This window comes from Cydia fagiglandana, chromosome 15 (genome assembly GCF_963556715.1).
Source record: "Cydia fagiglandana chromosome 15, ilCydFagi1.1, whole genome shotgun sequence".
Taxonomy (NCBI): Eukaryota; Metazoa; Arthropoda; class Insecta; order Lepidoptera; family Tortricidae; genus Cydia; species Cydia fagiglandana.
In genome coordinates this window covers 14,511,315-14,536,825 of record NC_085946.1, presented here as the reverse complement: position 1 = coordinate 14,536,825, position 25,511 = coordinate 14,511,315, and the positions used below count along the sequence as shown (strand labels likewise).

The window sequence follows — 25,511 nt, the reverse complement described above, 5'->3', positions numbered from 1 at the left end:
ACCAGAATACGGTATATAATTGTATGAGTTATACAATGGCTGTTTGTGTGGGGTGGAGTATCGCAATATGAGTTAATAGGCGCCAGTCGGCGAGTTGCGGAAATCTGCCCGTTGTTAAATACAGTGAGTTTTATAATGAAATAAATAAATAAAAAACTACGAATGAGCTGTTACATCAATTTAAACCATATTAATAGGATAGTAAAATTGTTTTTTGAATGGGCTTGTTCCCATTCAGTTAGTAGCAGTAGTATAGTAACAGATGCTTAAAAGAAACAATACCTTTAACAGATTAAGGATTTAAGCTAACAAAATCACCTCAAAAAACTCCAACCATACATAACCATAGCATAAGTAAATTTCCTAGTAGGAATATGTTCGAAATATAGGAATTCCCCGCTCCATACTCCAAATATATTCCTTTGGTAAAATCCCAGCTTTCCCAGTATCTCGTGTCGTGTTGTTTGATTTTGAATCTGTATGTTGATTGATATCAGCGCCTCTGTCGGATATCGGAGGAAGTTGCTAGGTACAGTGCAAGTTTTGTTAGCTTGTGTACCGAATATATCATGCTATGCCAAAGATCACATCCCTGTTAGATAGATTATTTTTTGAATGTAAGATGAAACGAGACGGTTAAAAAATGTATTTATTTATATTTTACATTTGTGTGCAAAATCTCTATTATGAGATTATGTGCGCCATTAAGAACCATATCGTTACATCACTTCAAAACTTAAAATTAAACTAACTTAAATAAACTTGAAGGGAAACGAGGACGTGGGAGAAGGAGAATATCATGGACACGGAACATAAGAGACTGGTTGGACGTGGGCAGTACAGAAAAACTAATTCGCATGACTTCAGATAGAATGGCATATAGACATAAGGTCGCCAACCTCCGGGATGGAGAAGGCACTTAAAGAAGAAGAAGAAATAAACTAGAATAGATCTAGTTTTATGGCCCCCACAAGGTGGACTGACGACCTGGTAAAGGTCGCTGGAGTTCGTTGGATGCGGGTGGCGCAAGACCGGTCATTGTGACACTCTTTGGGGGAGGCCTATGTCCAGTAGTGGACGTCATCTGGCTGATATGATGATGAGTTTTATGGCAGCACCAAATGTACGGGAGCGCTCATGTCTGGTGACCTAGCTCGGTTTATGTGCTCCGTCTATAGTAGTTGAGGTGGTCTGTGGATTCAGTTTTCACGATTACGATGTACCCTGTACCGAATGGAAATTACAAATATCGACTGAACAAAATTGAGTTTCAGAGATTGCGTTTTAAATAGCGTAGGATGCAACTGGTCCCAGTCACATCGGGTTTATAATAGCAGTTTGCAAGTAACAGAGAGTATGGTGATTCGTGTAAATTTTTCTTTTTGTATACTTATTTCATTGTGTTTCGGCTGAATACTGAGACTATCTGGCCAATTCGAACGGACTGACATTTGAATCATGTTATTTATGTAGTTATCGTGCGTCTCGCCTATCAGCCCATGACATCAGCAAGATGTAATTCTGATATCAGTGTATGTTCGAATTGGCCTGTATGTTTATACTATATTTCACCTTGTACTTATGTATTCTTGCAAATAAACGTATTTATTTCTATTTAAACATTTCATATAATTTTGTGTAATTTTTGGAACAGTTTAATATAATAAAAAAAAATATAATGAGTCTGTAGGAGGTAGTCTGCGTTGTGCACCCTTCAGGTCGATCTCCAGTATAATGTGAACTCGAAACACGTAACAAAAGTACATATACAGGGATCTCTCGTAACTGGTCGGCTGATACGTTCGATTCGTTATTGCTCGGCAAACAATTTAAATAACGACGATGGATACAGAACTTGTTCGAGTTTGTTTTCTCCTACAGTTTTATTGGCCGAGCAAAAGCGAAGGTCTCTTTTTCAGCTTGGATAAATATTCTCTGGTGTGTCCGGATGTTCTCCATTACTCGTACAGGTCGCATTTTTCAACCAAATAATTTCGTGAAACTTACTGAGCAGTGAGCAAATATAGAATTTTGGACATTTTTCAAAATGGCATGGGGTTCGCGAGATCTATGTACAGGTCACATCACAGAGCCACTAGTAGGTAATAAAGAAAATATATTTTATTAAAACACTTTAGTATTACATTTAATAAAGTAGATTTTTTTTATGATGATAAGACAATGATATACGGCAGCCGTTTAGCAATTATGAGAGTTATATATTTCCTGCTGCTCAAAAATATGTAAACATGCTCTTTAACGTCTTGAAAGCGACTGTACCTACCTACACTGAAATCAAAATACAGGATGATTCAGGAAACGTGAGCAGGACCCACACTGCGCATTTCGTAAATTATTAGCAACTGCAGTTTCGTATCAGTATTACCGAGGTTAACGTTAATTTTCTAGTCGAGTTGAAAACAAGTTATTAATTTATTTACGACATGAATGGTCACCCTACAATTAGAATACTAAACTACCGATATTCTGTGTCAAATTGAATGTCATCACGGTCTGGTTACTTTTGAAAACTCGTATCTCACTCAAGTTTGACAGTTTAGTTTCTTCGTAATCATAATGCTGTCATTACGGTTAAAGAGGTTTTATGTTTATCGATTAGGTCTTGTAGCCGACCATGATTTTAGAGAATTAAATTTGCCCTCGCCAAAAAGTTTAAAAAATAGGAAAAAGTGTGGTTGTTTCACCTAAATACGACGGTGATCGATCAATTATCAGTTACTGGGTGTGCAGGATTAGTCCTGCTCACGTCTCATGAATCACCCTGTATACAACAAGTGCAGGCTTCTAATAAAATCGATCCCCATTAAGTAAATAATAATAAGTTACAAAAAGTTTAATCTCTATTGAGTGATGGAGGGCACACGCCGTATCGACATTACACAGAGTTAATTAAATAGGGTAGCTCTTACTAGTTACCCAACAGCTGCTAAATATCAACGAACTATAGTTAGAATAGATATAGTGACATTATTTACGTACATATAGTATCTTATCTTCTTCTTCCTCGCGTTATCCCGGCATTTTGCCACGGCTCATGGGAGCCTGGGGTCCGCTTGACAACTAATCCCAAATTGACGTAGGCACTAGTTTTTACGAAAGCGGGGAAACTAGCGGGGACAGAGGGGAAACTAGGCCTTATTGGGTCCGGTTTTCTCACGATGTTTTCCTTCACCGAAAAGCTACTGGTAAATATCAAATGATATTAGTAATGAGCCAGCCAGGGTTTGAACCGGCGACCTCCAGATTGAAAGTCGCACGCCCTTACAGCTTTTTTTCATGTAGATATAGTAAAACAGTAAATATTTGTTTTTAAGGTTCCGTAGTTAAAGAGACAGTCGAACTGCAGAGATAATTGAAAGTTTGTACGGAACCCTCGGCGCGCGAGTTAAACTCGCACTTGACCGGTTTTTTTGTAATCAGTATCACATAATGAAGACAAATGCAAATTGCCAGATATTACAGCATTTCCCTTTAATTCTGCCGGGAATAATGGCAGCCATTTTTAAAAAGTTCCAGCGAGCATTATTCTTCGTTCGCATTATCGTTAAGTTCGCACTAGAAGAGTGATAGCCCCAGAACTTGGCCGCGCTTATAGATCACAACCCACTGCATGGTACTTCGTAGAAAAGTTTCTAGGTATTTAAGTTGGACTCTTACTTATGGGTACTTATGTACCTACATGTATCGTATCTTATTGTTTTCGGGGGACCTTGCGGATACACTTCGACCCACAGGGATCTTTTGTGCAATTACCCCCTAGAAAAGATCCGTCAACTGGGTACTTAAGAGCTTTTCCCACTATATCCATGTGCCGGATGATGGAGCTCATGGGTAGCGTTTTAAAGTCCTTTGGTTCCAGACATCCTACTCCAAAGTCCTTCATTCTTTGTCTGGCTCGGGCGTAACATTCACATTAGGTGTTTTACTGTATCTTCCTCTTCGCCACACATACGACAATCGGTGTTGTCAGTGTCCCATCTTAGCCAGAATTCCTTTGAACCCGTGATGGCCAGTAAACACCCCTGGTATGATTTGGAGTTGTCTTTTGCTAAGTTTCCAAAACTTTTTGCTCCAATCGGAGTCTACTCCTTGCATAAAGAGCTTTGCGTGCTTTAGACTCGTCAGACTGTCCCATTCTTCCTGATGTTTTGGTAAAATCAGTATCCTAAGAGGTACGGGCTTAGTGGCTTCATAGGCGTACGTACGGTGGGGCAGTTGCCCCACCCTGGTCTCTAACCATAAGCTAAGAATTTCTGTTTCAACCGTACCCTGTTACAACGTACCCAGCCTCCCCTACTTCTGCCCCACCCCTTAAAAAATGCTGCGTACGCCCGTGAGTGGCTTCAATATTTGTTAGTAGCTTGTCATCTGAAGATATCAGATTGACATGAGGACATTTTGAACAGTCTAGCGGTAAGATGCGACTAACTTACTCGCACACGGGGTAAATTTTATCGCGCTCCCCAGCGATGGGGTTGGTTGGCACTTTGATGGATAGCATCGGCGGGGTGTCAATAGGCGAACTAAATTGATAGAGCACGTATGAGCATAAGCTAATTGAGGCCTACGTGCTCGGAAAGTGCTGTGGGGCAGTGGTTCTGCTGGTTAGGTATATGCACATTATGCACTACCTATGGCACTGGTTAATGTAACTGTTGAAGTGTGTTGAAAACACTGCTTTACGCATTCGTGTTAAGTTAAGTTTTGGTTGAAAGCCGGTTTTGAATAAGAAGACAGATTCATTATAATTTAGAATAAAATATTTTCTGCATTTAAACAAAGAAGTGAAGATGACAATAGTTTGCAGAAAACGAAACGAAACGCTATTGTCCCTCTATCATTCTTCCATATTAGTACGATAGAGACAGATAGCGCTTCGTTTCTCTGCGAACGATTGACGTCTTAGCTAAGCCCCCTGGTGCTGACTATATAAAAATATTATCCACTCATACAACAATAACGTGAAAATCTCACAAAATGCAAACATTTAACTTGCAAATAAAATCGGCTGCATACTAATTAACTACACAAATAGCGCCATTTTCAGTAAAAACAACATCCGACCCATTTCATTATGCTCTATTTTATGTAATGTGTTATAAGACTACTAATTAAATCATTCCCACTAAGGGGTTGTGCACAAATCACGCGAGGTGTTTTCGGCTACTTTTTGACCCCCCCTCCCTCTTGGTGATATTTGGTGAGGTTTTTGGCTAAACCCCCTCCCCCCACACACATCACGTGTATTTTTTTGTTTTTTTTTTCATTCAACCTAATTTTAAGATAAATAGTATTGTATGTAGAAATATTGTTTAATTTTCTATTTTCGTTAAACAGACTGGCTATTTTGAAGTGCAGAGTGAAGATTCATGTTTATGTTTATTGAACCGAGAAAAAGTATCTACTCATGTGGTAGGTTTTTTTTCTTAGTTTCGTTCACTGTAGAAAAATACACGTGAGGTTTCCATATACCCCCCTCCCCCAACGTGATCTATCGTGATTTTTTCGTGACCCCCCTCCCCTCATCGAACCTCGCGTGATTTGTGCACAAGCCCTAAGGTAAACTAGAACACGTTATCAAGAAACTAAAAAGGGCGTAACCGCCGCATATTTTATACAAACATGTGTCATTTCATGTAAACGAGGTTGAGCACGAACCTTAATAAACTAGCGAGAACATTACCTTTTGAATTTCATTTCGTATCTAACAAGTCCGACCGCCACCTTAGATTAAATTAATCATAGATACGTCGGGGTCCCTTTGTTTCGCATAAAGTTTTAAGTCATAATGTATTGTTGGTCATGTTATCATTAGTCATAAAACTGAAACCGTTAACTTTTCAAGATTTTCGTAAGGTTATCCTATAGATAGGTTAGGTTTGTTTTATGGCAATCCTGAAAAGTTACGCGTTTCTGAACCAAACTAATTATGACTAACGAAAATGCGGACAAACAATACATTAAGACTTAAAAAGTTGATGTGCAGTGTGTTCGAAGTTCGAATGAAAAGTAATCTCCGGCTTGGTCAGCAAACATGTTTCCTTGTTATGACTTTTCTTACTTAATCTGCTGCAAAAAAATGCTGAAAAGTTTAATATGTACCTGCTCGAACAGTTTGGAAGTTGTGGAAACATTTTAGAACTGCCTGTGTTTTTTTACAGAAGTAGGTAAAGCCTGACAACAGTTTATTTGACCCTCGCCATTTTGCGGATTTTCAATGGTACTAATTTCTTTTACTGGCAACAAGTACTCTTTGACAACGAACGTTGGATGTCATCGAATGTCACCGATGTAAACAAATAGAAAATATCTACGGATATATTCAAATATAAACGGTTTTATTACAAAAATGACAAAAAATATTCCAAAACCGTGAAAAAAAATGTAGTGAATGCAATCAAATACTTACAGCTTAAAAAAGACGAAGGATTACATAGCATTCCAATAAACAATGTTTTAAAGTTGGTTGTTGACATGACCGGTATTGACGTTTTATAGTGCGGTTGTATTGAACTGGTTATCGTATCGTGTAGGAAGTAACTCAAGAAAATTGGAGCAATTGCTGTGACCATGTTAAAAAAATTGAAGATGATTATAGGAATATAAAGGTCCTATAATCGAATTGGAAACTGAACGTTTTATAATCGAGGTTAGTGGTCCTGAAAGCGACACAACATCTGATGAAAATCAGACTTCGTCAGAGTCAGAAAACGAAGAATATATAAATATTGAATATTTAGAATCAGATTTTGACGAATAGGTAAATTGAAAGAACCAAATTCTCTGTAAGCAATGTTTCTGAGTATCAACATGAAGCCAATGCCCACTACCCCAACTATACATGACGTGTACTGTACACATTATTGCCATATGTAAGCTGTTTGCAGCGACACTATCTCAGGGTTAAATAAACTGTTGTCAGGCTATACCTACATACGTGAACTCCCGCTAGTCCCGCTAGCAGTTTGTCTTTTCTTAGTAGGTACATAGGTGTCAGTTAAGTTAGTGTAGAGCAGGATCGGAAGAAAATTTATTTATGCATTATTAATATACATAACATACTTATACATATTTTAGTTATGGTATAATAGTTAGGTACATTTTCTCTACAACAAGCAGTTAGGTATTTATACTTACAAGTATTTCTTCGGTTAGAGAAATTACTTACAGTGTGCTCTTTGCTATAATGACAGATGATACAGCTATTTAATTAATGAATAAACCGATTAATTATTTATAATATGCCAAAATCATACTAGGTGTAGGTATGATTGATTTTTCTACAGGTGTGTAGGTACGCTGCCGAATCTAAATTGTAGGTTTCAATCTAAGTAACCGACAACATTTAATTTTTCATACGCCAGAGGTGGTGCACTATAGTTAATCCGTATCATCTGCTACCCGGGTAATTATTTAAAAGGGAACAGTATGAACCGCACTTAAGCCCTAGCGCGTGCACGACCCTAATTGTTGCGTCCGATAACCAATATCGGTGTGGGGTGACCCTAATTTTGGACATTAGTTGCGAAATTACAATCCTAGAAATTATAAGGTTGAACATGCCAGTAATATCATGATCATGGGATTTAATTATTAACGTGAACATAGGTTTAAGATAAGTTAAATAATAAAGTCAGTATGATTCGAGGTCGTTTTTAAACACACAATTAGAATAATAGTTAGTAATTTAATTGAATATAGGTATAATCATTAATATATAAGTACCTATGTACATTATATATTTTAACTGCCCCAGTTTGTTATAATATCCTGCAGTATTTTGACTATTTTGTTTTTTCGGAAACATTTAAAGTATTCAGAACATGATACCGAATATGCCCTTAAACGGATCCCCGTTATTTTTACACCTTGTAAGTATATTAAATATGTACCCACTGTGACCACTTATTTATATTTCAAGAAAGTCATTATTTGTGTCAAAATTTGGTTATTTCGTCTGTTGCTTGGCAATAGGTACCTAACTCACTGACGACATCGAAACAACAGGAACTCACGACTTGCGATACAGATTGCAGTCCATTCTATTTTTGACATTTGTACCTCGTTATAAAGTTCAAGGTACTAAGGTAAGTACCCCTATTAACGAGCCCATTAAAATCGGCACTGATTACCGCGGTATGTACAAAAAGCGTTTTATAAGAAAGCCTATTGACTATTTTTAAATGGAAGTACACACAAATAAAGCCTTCTCTATTGACTGTCGAATAAGTATAGCACTAGTAAAGAAACACAAAGTAAACAATTCGAAAACCGTCAACTAACTCATCGGGGGCGCAGGATTTGAATGCTCCATACTAACGCGCAACACCTCAAGTAAGCAAACGCGTATTTTATTCAGTGATTTTCATAGTAATGGTGAATATTATAGAAAGATTAAGACGTTATATCAATTCTTAATTATGATATTTATGGTTCCCTAATCCTCAATTTGTAAATATTTGCTTACCAATAGTAAAAGGCAGGAAATTAAAAACCTCGGTGTTGAGTTCCATTTTTTGGTGTGGTTCCTAATTTCGAGGTATAACTCGGTAATAGCGGAAACGGTATTTTAAGTTCGAAGGGTTATATATTCATATGTATGACGGCTTAAGGCCGTTGTCAGGGTCTTTGGGTTCGTCAAGGTCCGACATGTGGGCGTGTAAGACGACTATTTCAGCAGTAGTAATTAAAACAAGATAACACTTTTAATATGACGTGTATTGATCAAAACAAATGAAACATTGATTACTTTCTATAATTAATAACAACAATAATCATTAGAGGCACAACGATCCGTCGGAGGTTCGCAACAGAATGCCGGCGCGGGTGCAGTGGACCGGTTTTTATGCCTTCCCACTACTTGTCGCCGCAGCGCTCCGAAGTTCCGTTAGGTGGTGCCATCTGGTCTGAAGCGCACCTTGGCCTCAATTTAGTCAATAAACCATCTTTTATTATTTTGCCGACACGGCCTTCCTGACTTTCGCACGTCCTCGGGCGCTTAATCTGTAAACAGTTGACATAAATTTCATTTTAGTCGTAATCATAACTAATCTTCAAATCGTCCATAACATCACTTCATACTACTACAAATCAATTCATCAAATCATCAGTCACTTCAACAGCTTTCGTCCTGCACTTGTTACAGCTCTGCGCCTCTAACTGGGGGCCGACACTCATATAGAGTGAGGCAAGCCAGAAGATTGCAGCCAGTCAACAAATATGCAGCTCACCTTCACACAAAAACCTGCAGCTTTACATTCGGCTAGTCCCTGGGACCACCGGAATGTCTTCCATCTCATTATGCACCTCAACATCTACTATCATCGGAATATTCTCATTACTGTCGCTTTCACTTGCCGACACGGTCTCATCCTCCTCATAAATCTCATCACACATAACCTCTGCCACCTCAGTCAGCCCTGCTCGCCCTTTAGGTACCTCTCGCAAGCTTTCATGGGGATATTTGTAGGTCCTACTTGAGCCATCAATGTTTTGCAGTTCATAGCGGTCATTTTCCAAAACTCTAGTAATTTTAAAAGGCCCTTTAAACTTTCGATCTAGCTTAGTTTGGTTACGTTCACAACACTTTAAGAACACAAAATCACCTTCACTAAATGGCTTTACTTGAGCTTTACCCCTGTCAAATCTTTCTTTATCGGAAGTAGCTGAAGAAAGAATATTATCAGCCGCAAATTGCCTATCTTCCTCCAAAGTATTCCTATTATTATCGTTAGCGTCTACATCGTGTATTATCTTTGCAATACCTAATGGTTGGCTCTTAATACCAAACATAAGCTCGATGGGCGTAAAACCTGTAACGCGGCATCTTGTTGTATTTAAAACTAACTGAATTTCTTCAAGTTCATCCCTCCAGACACTATCATCAAAGATTTTTAAGAGTCTGCATTACTCTTTCTACCTGTCCATTTGCTCGACTAGCCCCGGTTGCAATGATGTGCAGATCTATGTGATTTTCGAGGCAAAAGGTCCTAAACTCACTACTGACAAAGCAGCGCCCTTGATCTACAATGACTCGTTTTGGGGGTCCAAATAAACTAACAGCATATTCTAAAGTGTGAACTGCATTGGCGGAATCTAAATGTAGTGTGTGACGCAACAATACGTATTTGGTAAATGCATCAATGGTAACGAAAACGTACTCTTTTCTTTGACTTTTACCGCTAAGTTTACCACTAATATCGATATGCACGGTATGCCAAGGAATAGACACTTTAGGGATTGGATGTAATTGAATTTGTTGCGCGCCAGAAGTCCCTTTACAAGTTTTACATATTAGACACGAGTCAACAAATCTTTTTACCGCCTTAGCCATGCCCTGAAACCAGTAACAATCATACAGCTTATCCAATGTCTTTTCATAACCAAGATGTTTGAGTTCTACGTGAATATGACTAATGAGTGACCAAACCAAGGAACGGGGTACCACGGGCAACCATGAACTACGTTTATTGCGCTGGATTTTCCTATACAATACTCCTTTCCTAACATCATAAGACTGTGCTACATGTTGGGGGAGGTCACCGTTACTCCATTTCGAGACTATGTCAGAAATTTCGCTGTCACGTTGCTGTTCTACAGCGAGCCACCCATGTTGCAATTCAACATTTTGGACGATTTTGTGTTTTACGTCAGTATCGGAAGAGGTACTTTCGGTAGGGAGAGGATTTCTTGACAAGAAATCGGCATGTGACATATGTCGACCTTCTCTATACTCTATATCAAAATCATAGCATTGTAAGATTGCCCACCACCTGTGGACACGTGGCGTCAGGTCTCGTTTTGAACTAGAGCTTTTCAGTGCATTACAGTCTGTACGTACTGTAAATCGACGTCCATACAAATAATGTCTGAAATTCTCTACAGCCCGAACTACAGCTAGGGTCTCGAGCTCATACGAATGGTAACGGGACTCGGCTTGGGTGGTACGGCGGCTAAAATAGGCCACCACGTGGGGAACTTTATTGTGCCGCTGTATCAGGACTGCACCATAGCCGAGGGAGCTAGCATCCGTATGAAGCTCTATTTCCTTATCGGGATCGAAAATGGCCAGTACTGGCTCAGAAGTCAAAATCTCAATGACCTTTTTGAAAACATCAGTATGCTGATCTGTCCAATTGATGGTTCCCTTTTGTTGAACTAGCGGATATAATGGTGCCATCAATAGCGAAAATTTCGGTATGAATTGCCTAAAATAGGAAGCTAAACCGATAAATTGTCGAACTTGAGTCGCTGTACGAGGATGAGGGCTATCTACTAAGGCCTGCACTTTATTTGGGTTGGGTCTGATTTCTCCCGATTGGATGACATAACCGAGGTAAGTAATTCGTGTCTTTAAAAAGCTACATTTTTTCATATTCAACGAGAAACCAGCCTCTTTAAGAGCATTGAGAACATGATTTAATCTTTCCATTCCTTCAGCAACAGTCTGAGATGGTATTAAGACATCATCCATATAAATTTGTGCAAAATCGCAACCTTTGAGGGCTTTTTGAATACATCTTTGAAAAACGGAAGGAGCATTTCGGAGACCGAATGGCATTGCAACATATTCAAATTGTCCATCGGGGGTAACGAATGATGTTCGTTCTATAGATTCTCGTTCAATAGGGATACAGTGAAAACCAGAGGTCATGTCAAGTGAGGTGAAATAATTTGCACCGTGTAACCGATCGATTTGGTCAGCTATTCTAGGAAGTGGGTAATTATCAGCACGAGTATTAGAATTTAGTTCCCTATAATCGACTACCATACGATCACTACCATCTTTTTTCTTTACTAAAAGGATGGGGCTAGCAAAAGGCGAATTACTTTCACGTATTATTCCTGCTTCCATTAGTTCAGATATTTTACTCCTAACAACCTGTCTTTCAGCAGCCGAAAGTCGGTAAGGACGTCTTTGTACGGTTTTGTTTTCATCGATCAATTCAATTTTCATAGAGCCAGTGCTCACTCTATTAGTGGGCACACCGTCGACAAAACTATCAGAAAATTTGGTTATCAATTCTAACAGAGCAATTTGATCTGACCCAGTAACATCAGTATCAATCTTTGACAAATCAACTTTAGGAAGTACATTACAGACTTGAGCAAACTTCGATTTAAATAATGTGAGCCCTAATTCATCATCGATTTCAACACGTACCCCCATTTTAAGAATATCACGACCTATTAATACAGGTTCTACTAAGCTACTATCACTAACAACGTACAGCACTATCTCTAAAGTCAACTGTTGCACGTTAACAACACAACGCAATTGCTCGTTACATATGACACCCTCACCTACACCCTTTAAAAGAACTGTTTCGTGAAATGGTGTTCCTTTAATTTGTTGCGCAACGCTTCGTTTAACCATTGAAATTTCAGAACCAGAATCAAAAATAAAATGACAGCTTTTACCTGCTATATTTAGCTCACCGGTTACCGCTTGCTTGGAACATAGGTTAACTTCCTTGACCGTCACATTATCTTTCTTCGCTTTGGCGGCTTGGCAGGTTGATGACAGGTGTCCAGGTTTGCCGCAGGTAAAACAGGTAACAGGGCGTTTTTCTTCCGGTCGAGAGGAGGGCTGCTTTGGAATCTGTGAACTTGAAGGTCGATTTAGATGACAGTTCACTATTTTGTGGCCAACTTCACCACATCGGTGGCATGTGCCGGTAAAAGTGCGAGAATCAAAATACCGTGGTCGTTTATTATCGGTGTGTTGTTCGAAATCATCATGTTTCCTTTTTAGAAGAGATACACCTCGCAGAACTCGGCATAAATGAGATTTTGCCGTTATAACATGAGCATTTAGTTCGCGTCGAATATTCGGGTCAGTGTTTGATAGAACTGATATGACAAAGCCAGTAATCACATTCTCAGGTAAATCAAGATTAGGAATCTTTTCAATTAATTGCCATAGTCGTACAGCAGCATCAGCAGCAGTTTCTTTGTTATTTATTTGGAATTTGATGATATTATCAAAGTAGTCCTGCATAAGCATTGGCTTAGCAAATTTGGACAGTAACAATTCTTTTATACTGTTCCACGTGATACAATCAGTTTTAATTTTCGTTAAGCAAGTAGCTGCACGACCACGCAATGCATGCGTTAAAGCCAATAATAAATCGGTACCTTCAAGCTTCCTTTGTTTTATAATAACCTCATTTATGTTGCACCATCCTTCGATGTCAGCGTCAGCATCCTCCGGGTCAAAACGAATGAGCTTCAGTGGTGGCCCAGGCGCCGAGTTAGGTGTCATTTGAGATTGTAAACCACTTGCCATATTACGCAATACTCGCATAAAAATATCAGCGTCATTATTGTTTGCACTTGCGGATGGTTTCCCTGGCATACTTTCACATTTGCCTTGGTCGTCACTGGGTTCGTTTGTCACTTCTGATGACGGCTTAAGGCCGTTGTCAGGGTCTTTGGGTTCGTCAAGGTCCGACATGTGGGCGTGTAAGACGACTATTTCAGCAGTAGTAATTAAAACAAGATAACACTTTTAATATGACGTGTATTGATCAAAACAAATGAAACATTGATTACTTTCTATAATTAATAACAACAATAATCATTAGAGGCACAACGATCCGTCGGAGGTTCGCAACAGAATGCCGGCGCGGGTGCAGTGGACCGGTTTTTATGCCTTCCCACTACTTGTCGCCGCAGCGCTCCGAAGTTCCGTTAGGTGGCGCCATCTGGTCTGAAGCGCACCTTGGCCTCAATTTAGTCAATAAACCATCTTTTATTATTTTGCCGACATGTAAATACATATTTCCTTAACTGTTGATTTTATTGAAATATTTTACCATCTATAAAGCTAAAGAGCTATTAACGTGGTATGAAATCTATTCAAGAACTCTTAATTTTGACGACAGTTTTAAGCACTTAACTGAAGGTTTCCTTAGAAACCATTATATGAGAATCTTGTTTAAATATTGATATAAAAACAAAAGCATGGCTGTCAAGTCTGTTTTATATAATGTTTCGTAATATTTAGTATCTTCCATTATGATTGTGTTCAAAATATACGCGATCTTTATTTATTTTTATTACTCGTAAATGAGTTTTACAATAATGTGAATTAAACGGTTTAGCGATGGTTACAAAAGACATAAATCGGTAATAAGATGTATGGGAACCCAATATCGACCCACCTACAACTTTGGTAGGAAATAAATAGGTTCATAATATAATTATTATAAAACCTATTCTATTATTTTAATTAGAACATATAATACACCAACATACAATCGCAATCCAACGCGGTAACGCAGCGAACGTGATGGGCACCTTTGCGTCGGGGGCAGCCCGGGACGGGGGTAGGTTGTTTATTTTATACATATTTAGTTTATATTTAAGTTTCGTTTTTAATTAATTTAAAATTATTTTTGGATTATGTATGTATATAGTCGCCTAGTATCCATAGTAGAAGCTTTGCATAGTTTGGGGCTGTGTAAAATATCCCCTTATATTTATTTATTTAATATTGTTTCATTTAAAAACTTATATACAGCATGCATTTTTGATACGACCACATATATATTATTATCTAACTGTAGATAGTAGAGCTAGAAGAGCGGTGCCTCCCAACACAGGCAATTCTTTGCTTACCGGGCGGCTCCATCCCCTAAACCATGGCCACGTGTATTTAAAAGAAATAAAGGATTTTGTATTTTGTATTTTTGTATTTGTATTTGATAGTAGGTGTAAGTAGACTCAAAGGAAATCACTTGCATAATTATGTTTTACTAAAAATTCTCTTATTTTTCCTTATAGAAAAACCAAAAAAAAATATTAATTGAATCTTATGATTGGAAATCTGATTAAATATAATACCTACTATTTATTTAACTACTTTTGTCAAATAAATATAAATAGGAACTAAAAATGCGATGGGTTTATTTACCCTCGTAAAAAGGAACCCTTATCCGCGGTATTTGGGTAGCAATGATCAATTACCACTGTAATAGGCGATTTCGACGTTTTAGGTTTAATAATCATTTTTTTCTATATAACTGGCCAAAACAAGTCCAAAAACGAATGAAATATACATTTCCATATGCAAACTATCATAAAAAAATATGTCATTGTCCATACAGAGCTAGCTTATGGTTCATTTTTGGCTGTCTTTGTAAAAGTTGCTTAACCCCCTCGTTAATAGGGGTACTTACCTTATTTTGTTACGTTTGTAGTTAGTAACATAAGCCCTATAAGTTTATTGTCAAAAAATCATTTTGAATACTTACAAGCTTATATTGCTGTTCTTTTCTTTCAACATTGTGTAATCGTCTCCAATAATATTTATTTACTCGTCGAGACAATTCTGACAAACCCAAACACAAAGAGGTTCTGTTGTGTTTTATCGTTATCGCAGACTTTCTGTGGCTCTGGAGTTGCAGGTGTCCATAAACTACGGTAGCCGATTGCTATCAGGCTGGCCGTATACTTATTCGCCACTGACGCGATATAAAAAAGTAGAGAAAGCTACCGAATTGACCTTTATAAAAAATGCCCAACAAATTCCTAAATTACAAATAACTACTCATACAAGATGTTTTTTTTTTCAATTTAAATTTGACCTTTATACCTTGGTATAAAGTCTCTTGGTATAATGTCTTGACATTGTACTTGCACTGGTGCCATTGTAAAGGGCACGGAGTCCCCGCCATGTTATAAATTACATACGGCGTGGGGTATGTCATTGTTGCGTCCATTTCTCAAACATAACCCTCACTAGTTATAACCGGGTAAGTATAACAAGGTTCCCAGTATTTTAATCCCAATCCCTTTTCACTTACGAATGACTGACACTGTAAGTACCATTTATCCTCGCTTGACACAGGTAGAAATAGTGTGTTTTCATATAATTTTTTCTTATTGTTGAGAATAGTTATTTACGATACAAGTGCGAAAAAGAGGAAATTCGAAACGAGTGGAGATAAATTAAAACACAACCGAAGGGAGTGTTTTAAATCAACACGAGTTGCGAATTACCTTATCGCACGTGTATCGTACAACATTTTACAGTACATAGTGGCCCTTTAAACTTTTGACATCGCACGAAAAGTGCTATTTAACGCACTAGTGCGGAAAAATAGGACCATATGTACTGTAAAATGTTTTTTCATAGAATAATAATTCACACCTAAACGGAGATGGTCAACGCATCGTTTTCTATGAAAAGCATCACGTGATCACCTGCCATAGAAAAGCCCCGGATGCTTCGGCCCGGTCTAACGTGAATCATCCTTTAGACTCCTTTTTAAAGCATTTGCCAAAGACATACTCATCGGAAAAAACATGTTCTCAATAATAATAAGATAATAAATTAACTCGCCTTCAGATTTCGCTGTAAAACTCGGAAGCACTACATATTTGTTTGTAGACTTTACACCTCCTTTATAGTCATTTATACGATTTTTTTAGATAACGATAAAATACTGATAAATATTTTAACTGTCGCAAAATGTATTAAACTGCGTCGATTGACTGCACCCTGTGGCTTCGTGACGCATATAGCGGTAGTGGCGGAACACTTCATACATTTAAACGATGTTTTCTCTTGGGATTACTTTATCAATGTCAAAAAGTTGACATTATTGTTGATAAAATAATGATAAAAGCCCAACTGATATTCCAGCAATGTTAACACTAATTTTCTAATTTTCTTTTCTATATAAAATTTCCTAACAATATTAGTGAATAAATAATAAGTGGGTAACATTAAATCATTATAATAGGTACATTACATATACCAATAGGTGAATGGTGTAATATTGGTTTTTAGACTATTCTGAGCACTAATTTTGTGTAAAAATTTCATTATGAAATTACTTACTTTACTCATCTAGGTATTTCAGATTGGTATCGTCTAGGGTCGTCCCATTCGTGTTTTGTCAAGTTCTTAAATTAGTCCTATTCTGCTTTCGTCACCCATTCTACATTCGTCACAATCGTCGGTAGCTTTCAATGTAGAATGAGTGACGAAAGCAGAATAGGACTAATTTAAGAACTTGACGAATGGGACGACCCAAGACGATACCTTCAGATTGTATTTATTACCTATTTAAGTGATTTGAATTAATGTTTCTATCAACAAATTGTAGCTAGTCGATTAAACCCAATGAAAATGCCAATAAAATGCCTAATTCATTTTATAAGCTCCTAAATATTGTTACCACAGATGTACACGCATATCAGGATGTTATACAACATACCCTATTGTCAATGCTCGCGCGCATCTACAACAAAAGACCGCATGATTAACTTCAAACCCGCTTATTTTCTTTTTAGAGATCATTCGAAAGTACGACTTATGTTCATAAAGTTATGGTTGAAATTAGAATAAACGTTACAGGAGGGTTAAGCTTGTTTTTTTACTAACTATACCCCTCGCTTGGTAATCAAAAAGTCCGTAAAAAATTACATTGTAATAAGGAAGGCGGTAAAAAGAACCATTGGTCTCACTAACGAGTATAAATCATCATATCGTCGTATTTTCACCTTTAATAGCTGGTAATTTAACCATCAATGGAATAAATTAATATTAATGATCCTTGAAATTTTATGGTCACCCTTGTTGAAAGGTGCAGTATGGTGTAATTGTTGACTTTAAAGAACTTGGTTAGTCAGATGAGGGGTATAAGCGAAACCCATAAGTAAGTAAATTACCTAATATGATAGAAAGGTGCGATGTGGTGTAGAAATAACCCAAAAGTTGATGGATTTTTCGAAATAAGTAAATGGTACACTTTTAAGTGAAAATGCCCGGATATGGCATAAAATTAACTGACTTTATTTAACTATGCCTAAATGTCAGATGCCTTAAGGTTAAGATCTTACCTCCTATTTTCCTAGAGACCTAGGGGTTGTCCATAAATTACGTCATCGATTTTTGACGATTTTCGACCCTCCCCCCCTATAATCATCCAAAAATCATGCTTTACATGGCCCCATTTCCTCCTACTTCATGCTACCGTAATCCGATGTCCAGACCCCCCCCCCCCTCTAATTTGAAATGACGTAATTTATGAATAGCCCCCTACGTTCTATTTCTTTTAATATTTTTGTCCGACTTTAACCTAGCTCTTGATGAAATACTTGTGTGTGAAATTGTAGTATTCGTTTCTAGGATTAGTAACTTGAGGGTAGAAATGAGACAATCATTAATTTTGAGACATTTATTTTTTATAAAAAATGTGCTTCAGTAATATTCTTCACCGATATCCGTCAAGCCGACATACAGACATCCATACAGACAGACATTACATGCGATAACGTATTCAAGCGCCGACATTACAGGTAATTAATATAATCTAATTAGATAATTCGGTTTTCTTTCATTTGCAAATTTATGAAGGTCAATTTATTAAAAATAATATTTTAAATCTGCTTTGAAATTACATGTAGGGTATCTACGTTAAAAAGTAATTGAATAGAAATCCAGTTTTAAATTTAAATAGGAATAAATATACCTAGATTTGATCCTCTTTTTAATATTTATGGTTAATTAATTCCGGATGACTTAATAACTTGAAAGAAAATAAAAGTTTATAAAGCGGATCGAAAATTCGGTGATAAAGTATTTCCCTTACCTTGTTAGAATACTTAACCTCTAGCCGCCCATTCGTCAAACCTTGCCAAGCAAAATGAAATTTTATTTTGTCAACACAAAGTTCAAATTAGAATGGAACAGGAGAACTTTTTATGGCTATCTGGGCGGCTAGAGGTTAAATTTATTTTCTTTTGCGTATCAAAATGATTACCTTCGAAAATATTTTTCCATTCTTAAGTAATAATTACGATTGAATAGTTTTTTTTTTACTGTTGTTCCCGTTCTTGACCACATGTCTTCTACTAACATTTATTTATTTGTGAATTGCATTATGTTTATAAAATTAAACACAACATGACTTATAAAAGCTTACTCGTAGTATAAGCAAGTAGTTTTGCATAATATTGGGGTCACTAAATGCAAATACTTTGCTCTATTCTGCATATTCAACTTTAAGTAGGTGCATTTGCTATTTCATGACCCCCAAATACCTAAATCTAGAAAAATAAAACAATTAGGGATATAAACTAGTAAATATTTACAGAACTTAGAATTAGTTTATTTACAAGCCTAATCTAAAATAATAATAGCGGCTATATTTTCGTTAAGCTAAAACATTATTTTGTTAGAGATATTTTTTGCTGATTAATGAGACTTCTTAAAGGTACTCAGCATTATTTCGTCGGGTGACAAGCAAAATTCACTAAGTACCACCACAAGTTCATAGCCAAAGTGAACCATATTAGTACTAAAAGAAGGTAGATTTTTGTTTAATTTTTTAAAAGTAATTAGTGACTTTAGCTTGTCACCTGACGATTTGTTCATTCTTTAATGTTTTGCTAGCGGTACATTTTGGTCATAGCAAAGCACTAAAGGCATAATAAATTTAATAAACATTATAAGATTAGAGAGACATACATGTATAACGGATAAATAATTAATTCTAATAGTAAATATTAGGTTAAATAATTAGGTACTTTTTTATCCGTGATGTAAAAAATGGAAAGGTAAAAATTCAGGTTTCTAATTGTGTAGTCAAATCCTAACTATTGTGTATGTACACTTAAATATAAAAATACCCTCATTAAAAAGTACATACTCTAGAAGGCACGTTTTGTACCTTAATAAACGGCTATAGTGTAAAAAGATCGAAATATTAATTCTAATCTTGAGGAATTCGCGTTCGGTGGATTCAGATGCGTATGAAATGCGAAATATAAGCGATATTATGTAGATAATACAGTGATAGTTAATAAATAATTATATCTAAGGACATAGTAAAGCTGCTTACGTATGTACTTAATAATAAAGTAACAAATTCGTTTTGGCAGTTTCAAAATACTGGTCACGCTCATCACATCTACACAAGCTTTATTCTCACAGGTAATACGACAGATTTAGGAACTGCACACAATTCAGTCAATCATCTACCTATTTATATTCAATCCAAGAGAGAAATGAGAAAAGTGTCAACCGGCTGTTCGCTTTTTTATATTTTTACATTTTAATTTGCGACTTACGTAAGTATGTTATTCTTATTCAATTCAATAAGAGAACTCAGTTACTAAGTGTCACACAAAGCTAAAATAAAATATTCTTTATTATCAGAATTAATCTCAGTCCATAAGCTTCTCAACTTTTTCAATTCGACAACACAAAAACATTGACACATTATATGGTGTTTTAATTTTGGGCATTTTCCAACACACGTCATGTTCAGGCGAACAAACATGAATAAACCAATTTTAAAAGAATAATTTTGTTGAACATGACTGTAACCAATTTGTTGATTTGAAATGAAGTCGAACGTGTACAGTCCCACATTCGCGTAGATTATAAATAGAGCTTAACTTTATATAAAACTACATGAGACGTCTCCATTAAAGCCAAGAACGACATAAGTTTCAGCATAAAACAAAAAGCGTAACTATAAAACGATGTCTTTTGCCAAGTCAAAGTCAAGGAGTCTTATTTTAATCTTATGGCTGTTGCTAAGCCAAATAAGTCGTTCTTGGCACAATACACGTATTCAATTTTCAAGTCAAATTGATTATACAGCGGAGTTTTTGCCAATGATTGTGCCCCCGCTCGTGGCATAAACTCGCCGGCCATCGAATTCTACAGATGAGTTCCTCTTCAGCGCGTCTTCAGCAGTGTCTTTAAGAGGCTCCTTTTCATCTCTGTAAAGATATAAATTGTTAACAATCTATCTTTCTAGCATAACATATTTTCTACGTGAGCCACAACTATATGGCGATTACTTAGATTGCTAAATTGAGTCGTTGATGCGTGTGGATTATCAAAATTTTCTAAACACAATCACCATATGACTTTACCTGTGTTTAAAACACGTATAGTGGCTATAGGTGTTTCAATGTGCCCCTTATATACAAAAAAATATATGCTAAGTAGACATTTATTTACAAGCTGCAGAATACCTCAGATTTTCATTTAAACTGTTTTCCAAACGTCCTAGATGTTGCCAATATTTAATTTTTTTTGTTTCTAAGTCTATTTTGAGTTACCCACGAATTTTCCATGAATCTCGTTAGATTCTTACCTAATACCGTCAGAAGTGTTATTCAAAACAGAAGTGTAAATACTGTCTCAACTCAGCAAACTTTTTACTGCGAGTAATTTCAATCAATATTCAAATCGAGATGAGGTTCATAACCAGGTTCGAATGCCACTCCTGCGGGCGCAGCACGGTTCCATTTTTATCGACTATCACTATGCGCGTCCCTTTCGCACTTACATACTTGTTAGAACGTGACAGGTATGGTGACAAGGGATAAAAACGCCACCGTGCTACGCCGCCTGGTATTGTTTAAGATTATCCCATATTTTATAAGGATATTTTTCCCGTTAACATAATATCTGACAACTTTTCATATCTTCAATGCTATGGCTGTTTGAAATAATTAAACACTACCGAATAACAGTGGACAAGCGACATATCAAATAGACAATGACAGCTATAATACTTATATTTACAACTAGCTGTGCCCGCGGCTCCGCCCGCGTGGAATTGGCAGCTTGTGGCGAGCTGTTGGGGAGTAACGACCCCACGGACCCGAGTGCTCCCGAGAGTCGGTCAGGGTCTCCGTCTCCGGCGTGTCTTCGTCGGTCGGAGTGGACCCCAAGGGGACCCGCAGGACTCTCAGCTCTGGCTTGCCTTCATTGGCCGTCCAGAGAGGAGTCGTTAGAGCTATATGCTCCAGGGGTGGAAGTGAAAGATGCATAAGACGCGAGTTGGCACAGTGGCTGGTAACAGCCACTGGGTAGAAAGCGGCGCACACCTCTCGACACCCCTGAGCCGCTCACATCGATGTTGCTCCTGGTCGTCTTTACGACGGCAGTTTCAGGGGCCCATCTAGTCAGCGGCGAGTCACCGCCTGCCTCGATGACGGTGTTAACATTGTTATGGCAGGTGTCCGGACCTCTTTTACAATAGCCCAGTCTCATTGTCCACCCAAACATCAATCCATAGACCGGAATACTGTTCACTTTTTCTACAATAGTCCCAGTGCCTGTTGCGACCGGTTCATGGGTGTCTATTGTTGCGCCTGTGAACGGGTTCCAGCAGGCGTTCTACATGACATTAAAGCTCTCCAAGGGGCCTCTACGTGTTGGATCTGTGTCCCCACGCAAGCCTATCAAAAGACCGGGATTTGTAGGCCCGTGAATTCCAAAATGGAGAAACAAATAATAATAATAAATATTATAGGACATTCTTACACAGATTGACTAAGTCCCACAGTAAGCTCAAGAAGGCTTGTGTTGTGGGTACTCAGACAACGATATATATAATATACAAATACTTAAATACATAGAAAACACCCATGACTCAGGAACAAATATCTGTATCATCATACAAATCGATTCCCAAATCGTTTCACTCCGCAAACGACCAGTGCCAGATTAAGATATTTTGATCCCCTAAGCATTTCTAGACCATGGTGGCCCCTCTCCCTAGGGTCATCGAGATTACATTGAATTTTTTCGATAAGTTGAGTGACGTTCATTGCCGCATTACAGCTGAGAATGGAAATCAGTCACATAATTTTATCACGAAAATTGACAGTGCTGCAGCAGTAACGTTGCAACAGAGTAATGCCGCTGCAGTCGTTATATCTTAGAAAGTAATTGAAAACGCGAGCGTAGCGAGCGCGAAATTTTTTCGATATAAAAACGCAATTTGATAGACAGTTGTAGATTTTTACTTTTAGTATGGAAATCAGTCACATAATTTTATCACGAAAATTGACAGTGCTGCAGCAGTAACGTTGCAACAGAGTAATGCTGCTGCAGTCGTCATATCTTAGAAAGTAATTGAAAACGCGAGCGAAGCGAGCGCGAAAATTGTTCGATATAAAAACGCAATTTGATAGACAGTTGTACATTTCTACTTTTAGTATGGAAATCAGTCACATCATTTTATCACGAAAATTGACAGTGCTGCAGCAGTAACGTTGCAACAGAGTAATGCTACTGCAGTCGCCATCCGAATGTCACCTTTATCATACATATCTCATAATGTTATTGAAAACGCGAGCGAAGCGAGCGCGAAAAATTTTAAATATAAAAAACGCAATTTGACTTAGAAAGTTATTGAAAACGCGAGCGAAGCGAGCGAAATTTTTTCGATATAAAAACGCAATTTGATAGACAGTTGAAGTACATTTTTACTTTTAGTACATAATTTTATCACGAAAATTTACAGTGCTGCAGAAGTAACGTTACTACAGAGTAAAGCTCCTGCAGTCGCCACCCGAATGTCACCTTTATTATATGTTATACATAATGTAATTGTAAACGCGAGCGAAGCGAGCGCGAAAATTTTTCCATATATAAAACGCAATTTGATAGACAGTTGTACATTTTTAGTGTTCCGTACAAAACTTTGTTTACGGAACACTTATGGGATCACTTCGGTCTTGCAAATCAGTTAAATACGTTTTTCTCAGAGACCGTTTGACATAGATACCTAAAATTTGGAACAGTTATAGCAATTACCACCACTCATATTGTAAATAAGTCAAAATTGCTTATTTCTTATTAAAGGGGGAAATTTAGGGGGTTGAGAGGGGTAGGCTGAAACTTTTTTCATTTGTAAGAATCGTGTGGGGTACCATTAGAAAGCTTGCAAAAAATTAAGTCGATGGACTGATTTTGACTTCATTTTAGACTGCAATAGTTTCGTCAAAAAATGCATTTAAAGTTGCAAGTTTTCATACAAAAATTTTCACCTCTGTCCTGGCGATTTTCGCGAAAACTATAGCTAACAGGCAGCTGACCAGTCAATACCCAACTTAAAGAAGCATGGAGACGGCGGGAAAATTATCAGCTTAACTTTATCTTTATTAGTTTTTCAACTGCAGCTTGACCTTTGGTTGCTTAGGGCTAGCTAACTGATGCTTACACTGGTCAATTCATATTAGGCGAGAAACATCCTTAGTTAAAACTTTGGCATTGAAATTTATGACTTATGTCTTTGACACAAAGTTTAATTCTGCTTGCTTATTTTTGTGGGATATTTAATTTTATCTCAATAGCCTACTATAAGTATGAGAGAGATCTACAAAATACGACCTTATTATATCGCAAATAAGTTTCAATTTCGAACGGGCTTTCCAACCAATGGACTAGGCATCTCAAAATCTGAAAAATTCAAATTAAGAATTCCGTTCTTGACTGTCGTTGTGTTTTTTTTCCACAATAGGACACATAGAGTTAGTAAGGCGTATAGAGATAATAAAGTCATTTAATATTTTATGAACAGCTTTGGCCTCATGTATAGATTTTATTGAGAGTATCTGATTCGTCGAAACAATATACTCAATATTCCTTTTCATTTAGTACCATTACATTTCTGTATTAATTGTATAATTATAATATCTATTAATTATATTCAGTACTTATGTATATTTTTGAACGGATCGGTGAGCAACAAGATTCAGGCAGGGCTATAACCGCGAAAATAGAAGTTCGCAAATTGCGAGCATTTTTCTCTATCACTCTAATTACGCCTTCATTGGAGTAAAAGAGAAAGATCCCCGCAAATTGCGAATTTCCGGTTTTCGCGGTAGCCCCTCAGTCCTGTTACGAGAAAATAATTTTGGAAGACATTAATAGTATATGACAGTTAAATATCACAGTTTTTAGAAACAAAGGTAAAATTGACGAAATATTTAAAGTAAGCCGATCTTGTTTTTTAGCAGTTCTAAATAATATTAAAGTCTATATATATATATATATATATATATATATATATATATATATATGGCATAAAAAAATAATGAGTTCTAAATTCAAATTGAAGGAGTATACATTTAAGGTAATGAGTTCTAAATTCAAATTGAAGGAGTATACATTTAAGGTATTATAGGCCAAGCGCGCACACGATTTTAATTTTTGCGACACGATTTTAGAATCGCGCTGTAATATATCGCAGAAAATTCACTGCGCGCACTGCGATGAAAAAGTCGACGATTTGTTCATTCTCAACATGGATTTCGTACCAGTCGCTTGTCATGAAACGTGTATTTAATATGCGATTGCTGTATGACTTTGAGCATTTATAACACAAAGGTGATCCCCGTCTATTTCCATAATTAAATGGTCAACATCTAGCGTCTCATTTTGAGACTCCATTGGAGATGCAGGTGCCGAGATGTTGGGGTTTGGAGAGCGAAATGCCGACTGAGGTCCGGCCGGGGTGCGATTTTATTATCATAGTGCGCGCGGGGCCATACAACTCCGCATGCTGCAATTCACTTTGCGACAATCGCGTCGCGAACAATCGCGGAAAAATGTGACAAATCACAATTTTAAAATCGCTGCGATTTTTTTGTCGCATATGCGCGCACTAACATATAAACACATACGTTGCATTTCTGCGACAAAATTATCGCAGGACAATAAA

The 25,511-nt window shown here is 37.2% G+C and overlaps 1 protein-coding gene across 2 annotated transcripts in view; it reads right to left on the bottom strand.

Moving 5' to 3' along the window:
- Positions 1–18,197: 18,197 nt before the first annotated feature.
- LOC134671402 (fasciclin-2) overlaps positions 18,198–25,511 on the bottom strand; it is a 209,697-nt gene continuing 202,383 nt past the window's right edge. For both annotated transcript variants that reach the window (XM_063529251.1, XM_063529252.1), the window contains one exon: positions 18,198–20,766. In XM_063529251.1, coding sequence (XP_063385321.1) covers positions 20,637–20,766 — 130 coding nt within the window. In that variant the 3' untranslated portion in view covers positions 18,198–20,636. The remainder of the gene's footprint in view (positions 20,767–25,511) is intronic.